Source organism: Sinocyclocheilus rhinocerous, unplaced genomic scaffold (assembly GCF_001515625.1).
Source record: "Sinocyclocheilus rhinocerous isolate Xijiao unplaced genomic scaffold, SAMN03320098_v1.1 scaffold412, whole genome shotgun sequence".
Lineage (NCBI taxonomy): Eukaryota > Metazoa > Chordata > Actinopteri > Cypriniformes > Cyprinidae > Sinocyclocheilus > Sinocyclocheilus rhinocerous.
Genome location: NW_015642498.1, coordinates 903,390 through 919,853, shown reverse-complemented (window position 1 = coordinate 919,853; position 16,464 = coordinate 903,390). Strand labels below are relative to the sequence as shown.

The following is a 16,464-nucleotide window of genomic DNA, read 5'->3' as shown; positions in this document are numbered from 1 at the left end:
GTAGTGTGGCTTGATTGGTGACAGCAGGTGCGGGTGATCAGAACTCAGGTGACTGTGATCGGGTAATTATCCTGGATGGTGACTGAAGTGACTGTGATGACTCCCTGACATTACCCCCCCCACCCCCAGGGGCGGCTCCTGACGCCCTCGAGCGGTCCTGGATGGTGACTGAAGTGACTGTGATGACTCCCTGACAGTAATAAATAAAAACAAATACAAATTATGACAAATGTTTTTTACATATCAGATGGGAATTGGGATAGCAGTTTTGTAAGTAAGTTTCCTTAGAAAAGTTTAGTTTTTTTTTTTCTCAGGAGGACTAGATGGGCTTATGTCTCTTTGAACTTTATGTTCTGATCCCAACAGTCAAATCTTACAACATAAAGCACCATAAATAATAATCCCGTTCTCACAAAATTGGTACGTTTATCGCAAACTAATACTAGTTTTTCAACAGTATGTCTCCGTGTCCATGCTACAGCTGGACGAAAAAAAAGAGCAAACTGCACTTGTTAGGAACCCCGTAATGGTGGAAAAAATGAGAAAACCACTAATAAACACAAACAAACATGACATGAGAAGCTAGCCCAAAGAGCAGCCCAAGATAAACATTCAGATATATTTTGAGAGGTGCTATGACATCATCACGACAACCTCCAGCGGCGGGCAGCGGCTAAAAATAGCAGAAACGTCAACGTGCTGGTACATATATGTCCATGAGCGAAGTCCGGCATTCCAGAGATAACAGCAGATGGCTAGCAGATTCTGCCCTCTTCACGGGAAACAATAACAGCCCTCACACACACTCTTTTAGACAAGAGCATCGTAAGGCCCAAGGTGCAGTTGCTCCCAGACACACAAAAGCACACATAATACGTCATCCAGACTGAAAGAGGGGGGGCTTTTATGCTTTTATTATGTACATGAAGCACTATCTGACATTCAGCTCAAACGTCCTGGTGGAAAAAGTGTGTCAGAATCTTTGAAAGCGCTAGCTTAGCAACTGTAGTCTGAAGAAGCACATGTTCCCTTTGTCTGCAGCCTTATTATGGACAGACCCTTTTATGGTGGCTAAAAGTGTTGGTCACAGTTGAACTGCAGTTAAAGACTCCATTTTCCTCTGTTGACATATAAACTTGAAACAGGAAGTTGAGGGGGACACTGAAGGGCTTTTACTTTTTTCTGTAAAAAAGAATTCTCATTTTACAGACAATTTAGTTGGACAAAAAAAATTGGAATTTTAAATAAAGTGCCACAGGAATGAACCCTGAAAACCTGGAAATGAGTTAACAGTTTTGAATTTTCTGAATGGGGTTTTGGTTAACTGCCTGAAATAAGATCTGCGGTTAACACAATCTTGAGACATTTTCATGTTTTATTTTTTGATAAATTTCAACCTGGCTTTAGATCAGGCCATAGCACAGAATCAGCTCTTCCTAGGGTAGCTAATGACCTTTTATTAAAAACTGACTCTGGTTGCAATGTGGCTTTAGTTCTGCTGGATCTTAGCTCAGCATTTGATACGATTGATCATACTATCCTAATTTAATGTTTAAAGTGTCATGTGGGCATGCAATGAACTGCCCTAAGTTGGTTTGCCTCTTATCTTCAAAATAGAACCTATTCTGTTAAAATTGGAAGTTTTTCATCATCAATAGCTTCTATTACCTGTGGGGTCCCTCAAGGTTCCATTTTGGGACTAGTGCTATTTTCATTATATATGTTTCCTCTTTTATTGTATTTTATTTTGTTAATGCTGTATTTTCATTATCTCTCTGTTTGTGCTTTATTGTGTTTTATGTAATTGTACAGCATTCTAGTACACTCTGTGCTTTTTAAGGTGCTTTATAAATAAATTTTTATTTTGATATGTGATTTGAACATCAGGAATATCCCCTTTGTGATTTTACCTTTTGCTGTATGTGTCTTGAAAAAGGCACTTGCTAACAAGTGCAGAGGTTGACAACAGAGGTTGACGAGGACATTAAACATCATCATGCCAAACAGGAAAGATCATCTACTGACTAGTCGGCTTTTACAGCTTCTTTATGTTTATACGTGTGCTCTTGCAAATTATTTGTAAACATTCCAACTTGCTTGCACTGAAATACGACAGATTACATAAGTAAAAGGGGGTGGGTTTAGCCAGAAATGTTATTAACATAGTACGACTTCTCAAACTTGGTCGCTGACAGGCTAATTATTCTATATCCAAGATTCATGCCAGATTATCCTGACAGATTATCAAGCAAGCCACAGTCAAGGAACAGGACCATGAACATGCTAAAACACTTGGATGCTGTGTATTTGATTTATGTATTATTTGACCCTCACAGCCACAGCCACATGTAACTGTGACTTCTGCGTTTTCGTTGAGAGTCTTGTTTTCTCGTCAATCACCTTTCAGAGCTGTGATATATCTGCTCTATGGAGATTTCGTGACTGTGCTGTTCTGTTCTTTTGCAATGAGGGGGAAGTCATTTTACTTCCCTAATATAAAAGTGCACCTGCTGACACAGGTCCAGTGGTGCTGCGATATGCTTGAGCTGCAGTCACTTATGGTTTTATTTATGACATGTTCATCCTGAGCTCAATCCCAAGCTGCAAATGAGCCAGAACCACTGTGTGAGTCACTCTGAGAAATATGGACTATTGACCACAAAACTAAAAGGGATAGTTCACCCCAAAATTAAAATCCTCTCATCGTTTAGTCACCCTCAGTTCAAAATCTATATGAATTTCTGCTGTGGAACACTTAAGAAGAAAGTTGCTATGCAAGCTTTAAAGTACAGAGCACCTAGGGGACATGGTCATAAAAAATATGAGATGTGATTAAAAATACATTAAAGGCTATACGTTTTTGTTTTTTCTTGCATGTGCTCACAAAAGGTTTGTGTTCTCCCATTCGTAAAACACAAATTTCACAAATGCAGAGCTATTGAAAATTTAAAATATATTTTTCCTCACATCTCATGTTTTTTTTTTAATCATGTACCTTGGCTCCATATTAAAGTGACTTTTAGTTGTTATTCACTGAAATCTTGACATCAAAAATTCAGTGTAAATGATTTGCTTTGCTACAATCTGGATCAGCATTATTACAAGAAAACATTGCTCAAGTAGATATATCTGTTTTGTTTTTATGCCACTTCAGCTAATGGACCGCTACAGTTCTTTTGCGGTCAGGACCAGAAACCAGGTAACATTACAGCCAATTTTCTCATCATGATTTTGAAGGCCATGTATTGAGAAACAACTCTCAGTTTTAAACAGCAATCATAGATAGCTAGTCAATAAATCACATGAATATACATCCCACTGGAATACTTGATTCTGGTTTTGTCAAAAATGATGTTTATTTACAGCACATAATCCAAATTTCTGTCATGAAACTCTAGATGGTGCAGTCCGCCAGGTTCTAACACAATCTGACATAATGACATAATTATTCACATGGCGCAGCTGATTGGTTTCTTTTCCTATCAGCAGCCAATGAGCTGCTGCTCAACATTCAAATACTTGGTTAGTGCTTGCTGTAGCATTTGCAGCACTTATCAGAAACCCTCCACCTTCCCTAGCTCCACCTGTATAGATCTGCTACAGGGTAATTTCATGTATGTTATACATGGGGGTTATTTTATACATGTTATATGTACAGCAGCAGTATTTCTTACATGCTCACAGCAGCATGTTGTGGATGTATTGGCAGTAGCAAGTCTCGGTACTTACTCTGCCGCAGCAGTGTAGCAGATCTATTCCACCAAGACCAAGCACATTAACTTTGTCATGTACATTACCATGCTAAAGAGTTGTCATGACAGAACTAAGGGTGCTTTCACGCTCGATACAAACCCAAACAAATTCATGTGTGCACCAAAAGTGCTAGAGTGAAAACACCCTAAATGGGATGTTAAGCACTTGAAATTTTAAATTGGTTTTAATGAAAACTTTTCTTCATGCCACTGCACAGCTGCCACATGATTCTTGGTCAAGCAAGATGAACTCAATAACCTGGTGTAGAGGACAGCTGCTTTGGCTGGCAGTGACTTGTCAAGTGCAAACATAAAATCACCAAATTAACAAAGGGTCTAAATCTGGCTCATTCTGAGAACCCCGTCTGAGACTTGACAGAAGCACAGAGCAATATTTACTGCTGTTCCATGTTGGACGAGGATTATTTTGTGTTAACTCTGATCCCTCTTTGAAAAATCCTAAATCAAAGGAGCTTTTAGATTGTTTGTTTTACATTTAGTTCTTACAAAACTACAGTGCATCACATTAGATTACAAGCAATGCATGTCACATGTCCCATTGAGCTGAATTACAAAGTGAACAAACAACAGCTGTTCATTCACTCACTTGTTGTGTATAAAGCAAAACTATTAGTATAATGCTTATACCTAAATGTTAGGGATTTGAACAAACCACCAACGATAAAGAATTAACATCAGCATGAAATGAAAGTCACCCTTTCTATTTTCTAAATGCATGTTATTGGTTGTTGATTGTTACTGTGAAAGATTAAAAAACTCACCTTGTAATGTTTAATCAAACTGTCATAACTTGGTCTGTCCTTGCACACTGAGTTAGACATTTTCGTATGCGTTTTTTTTGTATTCGTCATCCTAAACATTTGTCACGCACAGAAACCTTGCACACTGAGTCTAATGTATATTAATTAATCCATTGCGAAAACATCGCCAAAAAAAAATACAAAATGATAATTTGACAAAAGGATGATTTTGTTGTCTTCTCTCTTCTTAAAAAGAGAAAAAGAAAGCGGAAATATTGAGTCCATCCAATCCTGAGAGTTCCACCTCCTTATCAAGGAGCTGTGGGATTCTCCTGAGCGATTCAAAGTTTACTTCAGGATGTCAGAGGCTCAGTTTGATGCTTTGGTAGCGATACTGGAGTGGAGTGGAGCCACATATTAAAAAGAAGACCACCAATTTCCATGAGCTCAGTGTGCAAGGACCTATACAGTGCTTTGTCTTGCAGTGGATCAACTTGTCTGACGCCATTCTGGATTTTGGTGTTTGCTTGTACGGTGGCTCTGAATTGTTGAAACAGCTCTTAAAATGCTTGCTACAGATGCGAAAAATGCAGAAAATCCTATTTTTTTATGACGGAGGAAAGTTTCGAAGGCAGTGTGTAAACGGAACTGACACAATGTGAGGTTGTATTTCTTTTTTAACGTGCAAAAAAATTTGGACAAGAATTTCAGACTGAAGTGTCCAAGGATCTTTAGGGTAAAAAAGACTTACTTCTCTCTGGTGACATATGCAGGACTTCTCCAAACATTTTGTCCGCTTAAACCCTATCCCTCCACATTCGACTTCAAGTCGATCAAATCGAATCAGCAAATTATGGACAAAACCAAGACCCCACTCTATCCTTTCTCTTTTTCGATAATCCGTTGAATGGATATAGCCTATGTCACAATACAAAAAGAAAAGATCTTTTGCTATTTTCATCTTACCACAACTTTCAGCTTCAGGATGGACAATCTTTACCTGGCAGACAACAGTGGGCTCTCTTGACTTGGGCTAGTAGGCAATTGTCTCACGTAGCCAGACCTTCAGAGTGATGGCAAAAGGTCTGGAAACTTTGGCCGCTGTGAATGGCCAAGGCCCGCCCAAGAGGCCAAATGACTGACAGGTAAAGCAACCAATCATGTTTTCGCATCATGTTTAGGGCGTGGAAATGTCCCCACAATAACAGACAGGTGTGTAAAAGTGTTGGGCGTATTTTAAAGAGTATGCATCGCAAACTTTACATATTTCACATACTTTTGAAAATCAAGCGTTTAGTTGATCCTGATAAGCGCTCATTGTCACAGTTGTAAACATGATGGCTTTCTTCTTCCATGAGGGGGTTTGGCATCACGACATCTTTGTTTCCAGGTGAAACGTTAAAGAACGCGACACACATGTCTCCCGGAAATCCTGTAGAATTCAACCAATGTGATGAGGACTTCGAAACTACTGAAGTGTTTCCAGTTTTGTGTGCCGTATGCATTAGACATTCAGCCAACGGTTCGTGGGCATGACATCTGAGGCTGAGACTGAGTAAGCAACCACCAACTAGAAACCACTTAAAACTCCCTAATTAACTGCATAATAACATATTTAAACCATGTACAACACTTAAGCAAACGAATCACAGTGCACTGGAAACCACCCACAACACATTTTTCTGAAAATGTAAAAAGGTGCAACTAGTGTTTATCAGTCAGCACTATAAAAAAAAACAGTCTTCGACATTCCTGTTTAATTAAACATAGACCACTGTCTATTAGAAGTTCATGCTTTTGAACTTTGTACAGAGTCAGACGGGGTGACAGTCACTGGGAGATATATCGAGGCAGGGCCTGTTGCTATACCCATTACTTCTGTTGGCAGGCAAACAGCAATTCACAATTATTCACACCGTCTCTCTATCTTCTCTCTGGGATGTCGCTTTTCTGCTAAATAAGCGATGCCCAAACAGTGCTTCCCTGTTGCCATGCCAACAGCAGCACTGTATCTCTCACTAAAGTGAGCCCTCACCTCCGCACTTGGCAAACTTTCGAACGCAGAGAGAAACTTCAATTACTTTTCCTCCCGCTGCAGTACCTATTACGGTCAAACGAGACGACATGGCAGGCCTAGAAAAACGCCTGGGCGAGCATAAATCTGCACCCATCGTCTAGTGCAGTGACAGCGAGGGGTCACCGGGTCGGCCCTTCAGGTTATGTGTTTCCATAGCGCTGTGCACACAGAGGAAAAGACCATATATGGTTAGTTCTTCATTTATGACATTCTCCTGCCTTTTACTAGGTGACCGTTTAGCTGCGGAGCCTGAAACGGCGGACTGCGCAAGCTCACTTCTGTAGGTGGCGAGCAAACGACTTCACTGTTTATGCTTCTGCAAATGTCTCCTTGTGTCCATGTATGAACTGGGTCAGATATATGATGATTGTGCAGAACCTAGGAGCTTGACGTAGCCTCAGGAATAGCATAACGAATAGCATAATGAGACATGTCTGAGGTCTGGAGATCGTTTGGAGAGGCTGACAGGGACGGCACACTCGCAGCAACAGGCCATGTGGGTTTTGTAACAGGTTATGTTATATTGGAATACTAGAATACTGTCAGAATGCACTGTATATTGCCTAATAAGTCTCAAAATAGTGTGTAAAATAGTATTGAGGATGCAGTGGTTCTGTAGTTTAGTACAGTGTTACATTTTTCTACACATCATTCTCATGGCAATCCGAAACTATGTTACATTTTGGCGAATTGGTGGTTAATTCTTATGAATTTGTATACAATTTCATACTTTTTTGTACAGTCTGCTGCCAGGTTTATGGGTGGACCTTCATGTTTACTTTTTCCCCCAAGTCATACTATTAACATTACTGACACTGATTACAAAATCTCCACCTCAACCCGATCTCGAAAACTATTTTAAACTATTTACAGTATCAAGCAGTCACCAAATCTTACGTCATGAAAAGAAACCGTAATCATACCAGTGTGGCCAAGGTTTCGTAATGATAACCGTTTTGATGGTGGAAAGGTGTTTTCTGACACCATAGATCTGCTGTGGGTAAATTACTGAAGTAACCAGGAGGCAGCATGATTGTGTAATAGTGGTTTTAAACAGCGTTTTTGAAAGAACTGGTTGAATGAATGATTCACTGACTCACTCATAAAGGTAGTGGCTGAATTCAGAATAGCATGCTACCATACTACTACCAACACTACTACCATATTTTTATATTTAAGAAATAGTAAGAGTACTGTATAATTGGCTTGTTCACACCTTGGATAATAACTGTAACTATAAAGTTTAATCGTACTAATTCTATAAGAATAGAATGGAAGTCCATACAAAGGAACAACATCGTTGGAATCATATTCAGAATGTTTTTTTTTCACCAGATACACACAATAAAAATATTGACGGTCAATCAGAATCAACCCAGTTTTACAAAGCTTTTGATTTAAATTGGCAAATGACGTAACTGCAATGTTGAAGGTGTCTGAATATATTTTGGTTTGACTGTATCTATTTGATAAATGAAGTTAACCAACTAACATTATACATACCCTTTTGGTTTCTGTACCCAATATTTAAAAAATTTACAAATGTAATAAAAATATAGGTATCGGCATCGGTATCGGCAAGTACCAAAAATAAAAGTATCGGTATCGGGCGAGTACTGGAAAAAGTGGTATCGGTGCATCCCTAGTGTTTTCTGACACCATAGATCTGCTGTGGGTAAATTACTGAAGTAACCAGGAGGAAGCATGATTATGTAATAGTGGTTTTAAACAGCGTTTTTGAAAGAACTGGTTGAATGAATGATTCACTGACTCACTCATAAAGGTAGTGGCTGAATTCAGAATAGCATGCTACCATACTACTACCACTACTACCATATCTTTATATTTAAGAAATAGTAAGAGTATTATGGGCTGTTCACACCATGGATGACAACTGTAGCTATAAACTTTAATCGTTCTAATTCTATAGAACGATCGAATAGAATGGGAGTCTATACAGAAGAACAAAATCATTACTTTCAGAATGTTTTTTTTTTCATCCATTAGCATGCTACCATACTACTACCACTACTACCATATCTTTATATTTAAGAAATAGTAAGAGTATTATGGGCTGTTCACACCATGGATGACAACTGTAGCTATAAACTTTAATCGTTCTAATTCTATAGAACGATCGAATAGAATGGGAGTCTATACAGAAGAACAAAATCATTACTTTCAGAATGTTTTTTTTTTTCATCCATGAGATGAACATTACAAACATTGCAGCCGATCAGAATCATTCTGGCTTTAAAAACCTTATGCATTTAAATCGGCAAATGACGTAACTGCAGTGCACATTTATAAAAAGTTATCGTTCATTGATGTGGATGCTAATATAGCTATCATTATAGCTATTCCGATTTTCTTTTCTGAATGAATCAACAATGAATCAGTTGAATGAATGATCTAATGACTTATTTGGTAGCAATTTATTTTACAGTCTTGTTCCGGGTCTATATACTATGTACTTATTATAGCAATTACAATAACTGGGTAATAACTAGGTACTAACCCTGAACCTACCCCTAAACCTAACCTTAACTCATGTTGGGTAACACTTTATTTTAAGGTGTCCTTGTTGCACATGGTACATGTACTTACTATTATAATAACAATAAATTATGCATAATTACATGCAAGTAACCCTAAACCAAACCCTAATCCTAACACTACCCATATAGTAAGTACAAGTAGTTAATTAATATGTTTATTTATAATGTATAATTAATTACACTGTAACAAGGACACCTTAAAATAAAGTGTAACCCCATGTAGTTATCATATTCTACCCAGTACTTTCTTGGGTAAGTACACTTTAAGTACATATACTGTAAAATACAGTGTAACCACATCTTTGCTTTGGCAACCCAATCCAATAATGAGTCAAGGCTGTTGATATCACTTCTTTCACACTGTAAAATGAAGGTTACGTGCAATGCATTGTGGGATACAGTATTCCACACAGTAAGCTCTGTACAGCATATTTTGTCAGATGTATTAAGTCAGCTGGTCTGGCCATTATCAGCCACAAATCTTGTGTCTCTTGAAGTTGTACTGTAGTAAGCAAGTGATGCAAATGAAGCCCAGAGCTGACTAAACCAGACACACACCTCTCAAGTACTCAAATGAAGGCTCTATCTGTAATGTAAATGTCTTGAAATCAATACTTAAGCCTAGTGCTTTGCTTGATCTCTCAATAAACACACAGGGGCTGCATTAGTAAACACAAGTGTGTGTATTCGTCCAACAAGATGGCTGTTATAATGATCGACAAGAAAACTGAGATACAGCAGCCTTGATAAGAGCCAGAGAGATATTAGATACAGATAAAAACACAGTGAGAAAGCAGAGCGGGGGTGGGAGGCGATGGAGCGCTGGAGGAGGACGATTCTCAGAACAGTTATTGACGGAAAGCAGATGCAAAGACACAGAGAAAGCTGCAGGGATATATCTTACACTAACCTCAGTAGACCAGTTTAAGAACACTCAAATAAGTGCATGTGTGTGTGTCTTTGTGTGTTATGTTGATTAATACTAAGAGGAAAATGGTAAAAAAAAAAAATGGTGTGGTAATAGATGACACCGATGTAATACTAGATGACAAAGATGGCACTGCGAAACAGAAAGAAGCAAGACATAGAACATGTTTTGTGTATATATATATATACATACATTCTAGTATTACATCAGTGTCATCTATTACCATATAAAAATTATATATACTGTATATTTGTATATACTGTATATTTGTATATACTGTATATTTACTGTAAAAACTGTAAATTTGTATAGATGTATATATATAATGTTTTTATTTGCATGCATATGTTTAAACGTGTGTATGTTACTAATGCTTTGGCAATGTACAGCTTTTTAAACTTGTCAATAAAGCCACTTTGATAGTAAATGCATTAGGAATATGTCTTAAAATGAATTGCAATGAATTTCTAAAGAAATTAAAACTTGAGATCTTTACTAATAATAATGCAACATCCTGAGGAGTAATGACTAGTAAAATATGTCATTGGTAAGTTTGTAAGTATTTAGTTTGGAGACCTTGGCCTTCTTATCATGTTGAGTAATATTAACTATAGTTTTACATGTGAATGGTGCTTATAGGTACCAAACTTGCCAAAATGATGCCAGGGTAATGATGGGCTGTTGCTAGGCAGTACAGGGTGGTTGCTCATTGGCTCAAATAAAAAAGAGCCAACTTCAAAGTCCTCTAAATATTATGATCTCTGAACATGGATCTTTTTATTGTCCAGCCAGGTGAAAAGTTTCATACTTACAGTTGATATACTTACTTATAGTTACAGTATGAGTCATGCTGTTGTGTACAGATTCCCAAGATACAATCTGTCTGCCTGCAACCGTCTACAGTATTTGTCTGACCAATCTCCTCTCTCCAGGTAAATAGAAAGGAGTGGACCTTCTCTGCTCCTCTTTGAAGTGGGTAAAAATGCCCAAACACAGGAATTTGCCTCCTCCTGTATTAGTGCAAATATCTCTGAAAGGCACCTATTGTCCTCATTATAAATCTCCTGGTGTGGTTTGACCAACATGTTTTTCCTTGTAGGAATACCAGCATACCAGCATCGTTTCTCTCTGTCTGTTTCTCTCTGTCTAAGAGATACTACCATGGAATCTTTCCCTGAGTTTGGCTCAATCCATTTTGGTCCATGCACTTCCTCTGTCCCATTCCAACAGCAGCAGAGTTCTCATGTCTTTGTACAGGAAGCTCAGCAGAATCACTTGCACTCTGTGGTTAAGTCTGACTCATCAGCAACATGAGGAGTGGATATTGCATGCAGCTACCAACACAAATTAGTTCTTGCATCCGTATTAAGTTATCCGCCATGTCTGTGCAATATTTCAATATCTCTGTTTCCATCCACTATTTTTAATCAATTTTTGGGATATCACATAAAAAAAAAACTCTGGATGGAAATGCAAAGATGTGCATAAAAAACTTGTCCACACAATTGAGTCCGATAATTTTTTTTCATTCGATAAAACATGTGCATAAACAATGATGGAAACACATTTACCAAATAAATTCCTCCTGCGCATCAAAAAAAGTCTTGCCTTAACAGATCATGTGGTCATGCAACCATCATATCAAATGTTAATTTATTTATATTGAAATGTCTGAGCAAAAGTCGGTCATCAAAATGATTTGGTATAATCACCTCCCATAACTGCCTCACACTATTGCCTTCCAAAACATCAGGCATTCGAACGCAAAATAACAAGACAGCGTTTGTTATTGTGTTTCGTCTGTTGCAAGTCATTTATTATGTAGGAAAAAGGGCCACAGACTATAAGCAACTTTTGGTTGGTTGCAAAACTGGTTGCAGCAACTTTCATTTTTATTATTGATGCTTGTGCCAGTTTCCCAGAAATTGTTGATTTTGTTCTTTTGAATCCATGGAATGGAAACTTTATTTGCAAATGTTTTATGTGATATTCTAATTTTGTGCATAAGTTAAATTCAGGAAACATAGCTAATGACTCTTGGGTTTTTACCATCTTCTCAGCTAAAATGGAAATGAGTTCAGTAATAATTTCATACAATTTGAGTTTCTACTGTATGTATGTAGAAAAGTTCACTAGTGAAATATAGGCCTATATTTGTTACTCAGAAGTAATAAAAACCTGTGTAGAATCACGTAGTTAGTCTATTTCTAATATTTTATATTTTTACAATGTGCCATGTTCGCATTGCTGTGAACTTTAATTATGATTAATCATGATTTTTTTCCCCCCTTGAAAACGTTTGTACACATATTTCACACACAAATACGTGCTCATGCACATTTAGTGAATGAAACCCAGTATTTGTTCATACTGGGCATTTGTTCTTTCTGAACTCAAGCCCTACCCTAAGCATAGGTGATCAGTTCTCATATTTTAAAGGGGTCATATGATGCGATTTCAAGTTTTCCTTTCTCTTTGGAGTGTTACAAGCTGTTCGTGAATAGATAAGATCCCTAAAGTTGCAAAGACTAAAGTCTCAAACCCAAAGAGATATTATTTATAAAAGTTAAGACTCGTCCACTCCCTCCTAAAACGCCTTGTTTAAACACGCCCCCACATGTCTAGAAAGGTGTATTGCATTTATCTGTATGACCAAAAATTACGGAGTATTTTAAGATCAAGTAAGCGCACCGGCACCTCCATCTGTCATGCAGTGAGCTACTGTTCAGCTTCCACACTCCGCACAAACACTTGAACAGCGCACATTTCTCTAGGTTGAGCGGCCATGTAAAGTTGCTAATAGGCTACCAATCATTTCCAACGTATATTTCTGAATTAAACATGTCCACGTTACTGTTTAACAACCGCTTCCACTCAATAAATTCCAAATTGCTTATAACATTATACTACATTGTTCAAAAAGTAAATTTCTGCCCTCTTGTGTTAGACACTAAAAAACTATTTTAATGTAGCGTCCATCACCAGTAGTTGGCGCTGCTTTGGGAACATCTATAAGAACATGTTTAAAGTTAGTCCATTAGGCACTCTACCAAACAAGTTGTTGAATTCAGAAACACCTTCTGTAATATTTACCATTCTGTTTCTATGGCAGTATTATGCTAATATGTGGTTCAGTATTAAGCATATGAATTAATCATGTGCTGAGCTGTTATGTTGCATTATATAGTTCACATCCCTGTCCTTCACAGCATATAAGCAGGACATTTCTTCCATTGAGTTTTACTATCATAATTTCACTATAAATAACCAATGAAAACACAAATCAGCCAACCTGTAACATTAATTGTAAACTAGCATACAATTACAGAGAAAGTCTAAGACTTGACCAGTAATTTTATTTCCTGCAGGTTTTCCCTCTCATTTCAAACAAGTGTAAGTTATATAACTAGATTGAGTGAAGCTGGTACGTCCACAACAAACATAATGGTTTATACATTATACAACACCTTGTGGACCCGTTTGAAATCCTGTTGAAATTAAAACCAATTAAGGCGCTGAACAGAGAACACATCACAACTCTTTAAGAACACAACTCAGGACCACAGAATGTTTTCCCCCTCAGTTTTATTATATGAAAATGTACAGAGAGATTTTAGCGGTAGGACTTCTGGTAGCGGGCGCGAGCTCCAGGTCCACCAAACTTCTTGGACTCGCAGCGGCGGGGATCAGCGACCAGCAGGGTCCTATCGTACTGAATCAAGATATCCTTGATCTCTTTCTTGGAGGCCTCATCCACGTCTGGGAAAAGCAAAAAAAAATAGGAAAATTATTGCAGTTGCTTACACGCATGTCTTTAACATCATAACCACAATGATCCAAGCTTACATTTCTGATAATAGGCAACCAGGGCTTTAGAGATGGCCTGACGGATGGCTGCAAGAAGAATAAAACAGGTTAATGTCAGAACAGAAGTATTTATACACTGTAGTCTTGAGGAAGAATCTAACCATGTATTTTTACTAATTATTACATACAACGACTTTTATGATAGCAAACAATCAAAAGCAAATGGCTTATACATCTATGTTACTAACCGTAAATCTGTGCGACGTGTCCACCACCCTTCACGCGAACTCTGATGTCAACACCAGCAAAGCGCTCCTTGCCCAACAGCAGAAGAGGCTCCAGCAGCTAAAGGAAACAAAACCATATTCTTTTAGTAGACGTATGAACAAAATCTCACATGCAGCTGAAGGACTCCATCCTGATGAATGGAGTAAGTAAGTCAGGTACATACAATCACTACATAAAGTCAGGTCACTGTTGTGTGGCCTACATCCGAGTGGAAGAACTTCACGAACAAAAGAAGAAGAAAAAATTGTAGGGCGGGACTTTTGTCCATCAGGAACTGATTGGATCTGGTGCATGTCACCCACTGAAGAGATGTTTTTACAATAAAAATCATCAAAAATTAGAATGGTCTATTTTGCTTTCAATGTGACTTTTAAAAGAGCAGTTCACAAAACATTTCCTCATCCTTATGCCTGTAATATGACTTTCTTCTGCAGAGCACAAAAGTATAATTTTATTAAATGTCATTCTGTAATTGTTCCAAAAATGACACAAAACCAACATAAAATATTACAGAGGTCCATGCAACCTATGCACTATATTCAAAGTCTTTTGACGTCTGACAAACAGGACAAATTATATTCAAGTTACATTTCAAGAAAGATATTCACCGATAAATTTCCCCTCCAGTGGGTTGTTAAATTTGCCACCAGGTTAAATCATAGAGTTTGAGAATTAGACTGGTTTGATTCCTAAATTAAACTAGACCACTTTTGCTAACTGAATCAATACATTAAAAAGTGGCAAATTACCATTCCTGTAATGAACACAGCAAGTGCTCTGGAGGATGTTAAGCTTTTCATAAGCTTAAACTGTTGTGTTTCTTACAAAAAGCTACCATATTTGTGTCAAAATGAAAACTGACAGCACCAATCCTCATTCATTTTATTATACTGAAAGAAGCAATATGAATATTCTTTAAAAACACAAATGTGCTTTCCACAGAAGAATAACAATCTACGTTAATGTGGGAATACTCAACTAGAGATCTGAACGAATATGTATTTTCTGTAATAAATGTACCTTGTACTGCAGAGTGGCAGGCTCAATCATCTCAAGAGGTCTTCCATTGACTTTAATAAGTCCATTTCCCCTCTTGCAGTGGGCAACAGCAGTGGCTGTTTTCTGTTGATAGTGAAGAAACGCAGATCAGCCAACGCATCTCCATAAATCAGAAACAATATTTGATATTTGTGCTGTTACACAATTTAAGCTAACTTACATAGGATACACTATTAAGAGGTTTCTTTACAAGATACTGACAAAATTAACTTGCTCCCTAACTATACTGTATAGTGATAGTCTTCAATCTTGGTACTGGAAAACATTACCCAAAACAGAGTTGAATCAGATGTGACAAATATAGGAGACCCAAAGTGTGCAGTACTGAGGTACTTATGACCAGGATTGGGAACCATTGCTATAACGTTACCAGACACAAGTACAGTCTAACAGTTAGCATTACAGACAAGAGGACTATCTCCAATATATTTATCAATATCAACTATTTCGCAACAGAAAACACGGAGATCAGATGCAAAAGCTACCGTTTTATATTAATTAAAGCTGTACATATAAGCATTGTACTGTCCCACGTGTCAAAAACAGCAATTACCAACACAATATTCACCACTCACAGTTAATCTAAACGAAACACTGGCTTATTGTACATGTTGCGTAGTTTAAAAGCACATGCAGTTGTTTATGACATCTAAATGTTACGTTTATAACATAAACTACATAAAACCTTAGCATCTCAGTAATTTTACAACTGCATACATCTATTAGCATAGCCGGCTATCACTGCCGTGCGAGAGCGCGAGATTCAATACTCACTTTACGTCCAAAAACCTGGACAGACTGTAGGGGACCTTTAGCTGGCATGATTCTGGAATAAAAACCGACCAATAATCGTTTAATTTAAGCATAAATTATCTTTAAATGAGTATATTAGGGAGAAAGCGCTTGAGGGACGAACCTTTCGGTGCGCGAGCGCTGTTCGGAGAGGCCGCACAAGGGTTTCCCGAGCGCAAAAGCAGGGACGCTGTCGTAAACACATCCGCGAGAGAGTGTTTACGACAGTTGAAGCTGCTAAAGATTCGTTTTAAAATAAACTCTTAACACTTCACAATATTACAAACAACAAATACTCACGTAAGTATATAAATCAACTAGGATTTAGAGATTTTATTGGCAACACAATTATGATCCTTCCCGTTTTGAAGCAAACATAGTCTGTCTATTCACAGAAATGTCAATAGACGGGTTGAAATAGATGTCAAAAAGAGATCTAATC

The 16,464-nt window shown here is 37.7% G+C and overlaps 1 protein-coding gene across 1 annotated transcript; it reads right to left on the bottom strand.

Moving 5' to 3' along the window:
* Positions 1–13,412: 13,412 nt before the first annotated feature.
* Positions 13,413–16,215, bottom strand: LOC107755906 (40S ribosomal protein S16). The gene is made up of 6 exons (XM_016572861.1): positions 16,147–16,215; positions 16,005–16,056; positions 15,192–15,293; positions 14,132–14,228; positions 13,923–13,970; positions 13,413–13,835 (listed from the first exon to the last, which is right to left on the bottom strand). The coding sequence occupies exons 2-6, from the start codon at positions 16,050–16,052 to the stop codon at positions 13,690–13,692; spliced, it is 441 nt and encodes a 146-aa protein (XP_016428347.1). The 5' UTR covers positions 16,053–16,056; positions 16,147–16,215; the 3' UTR covers positions 13,413–13,689.
* Positions 16,216–16,464: the final 249 nt, after the last annotated feature.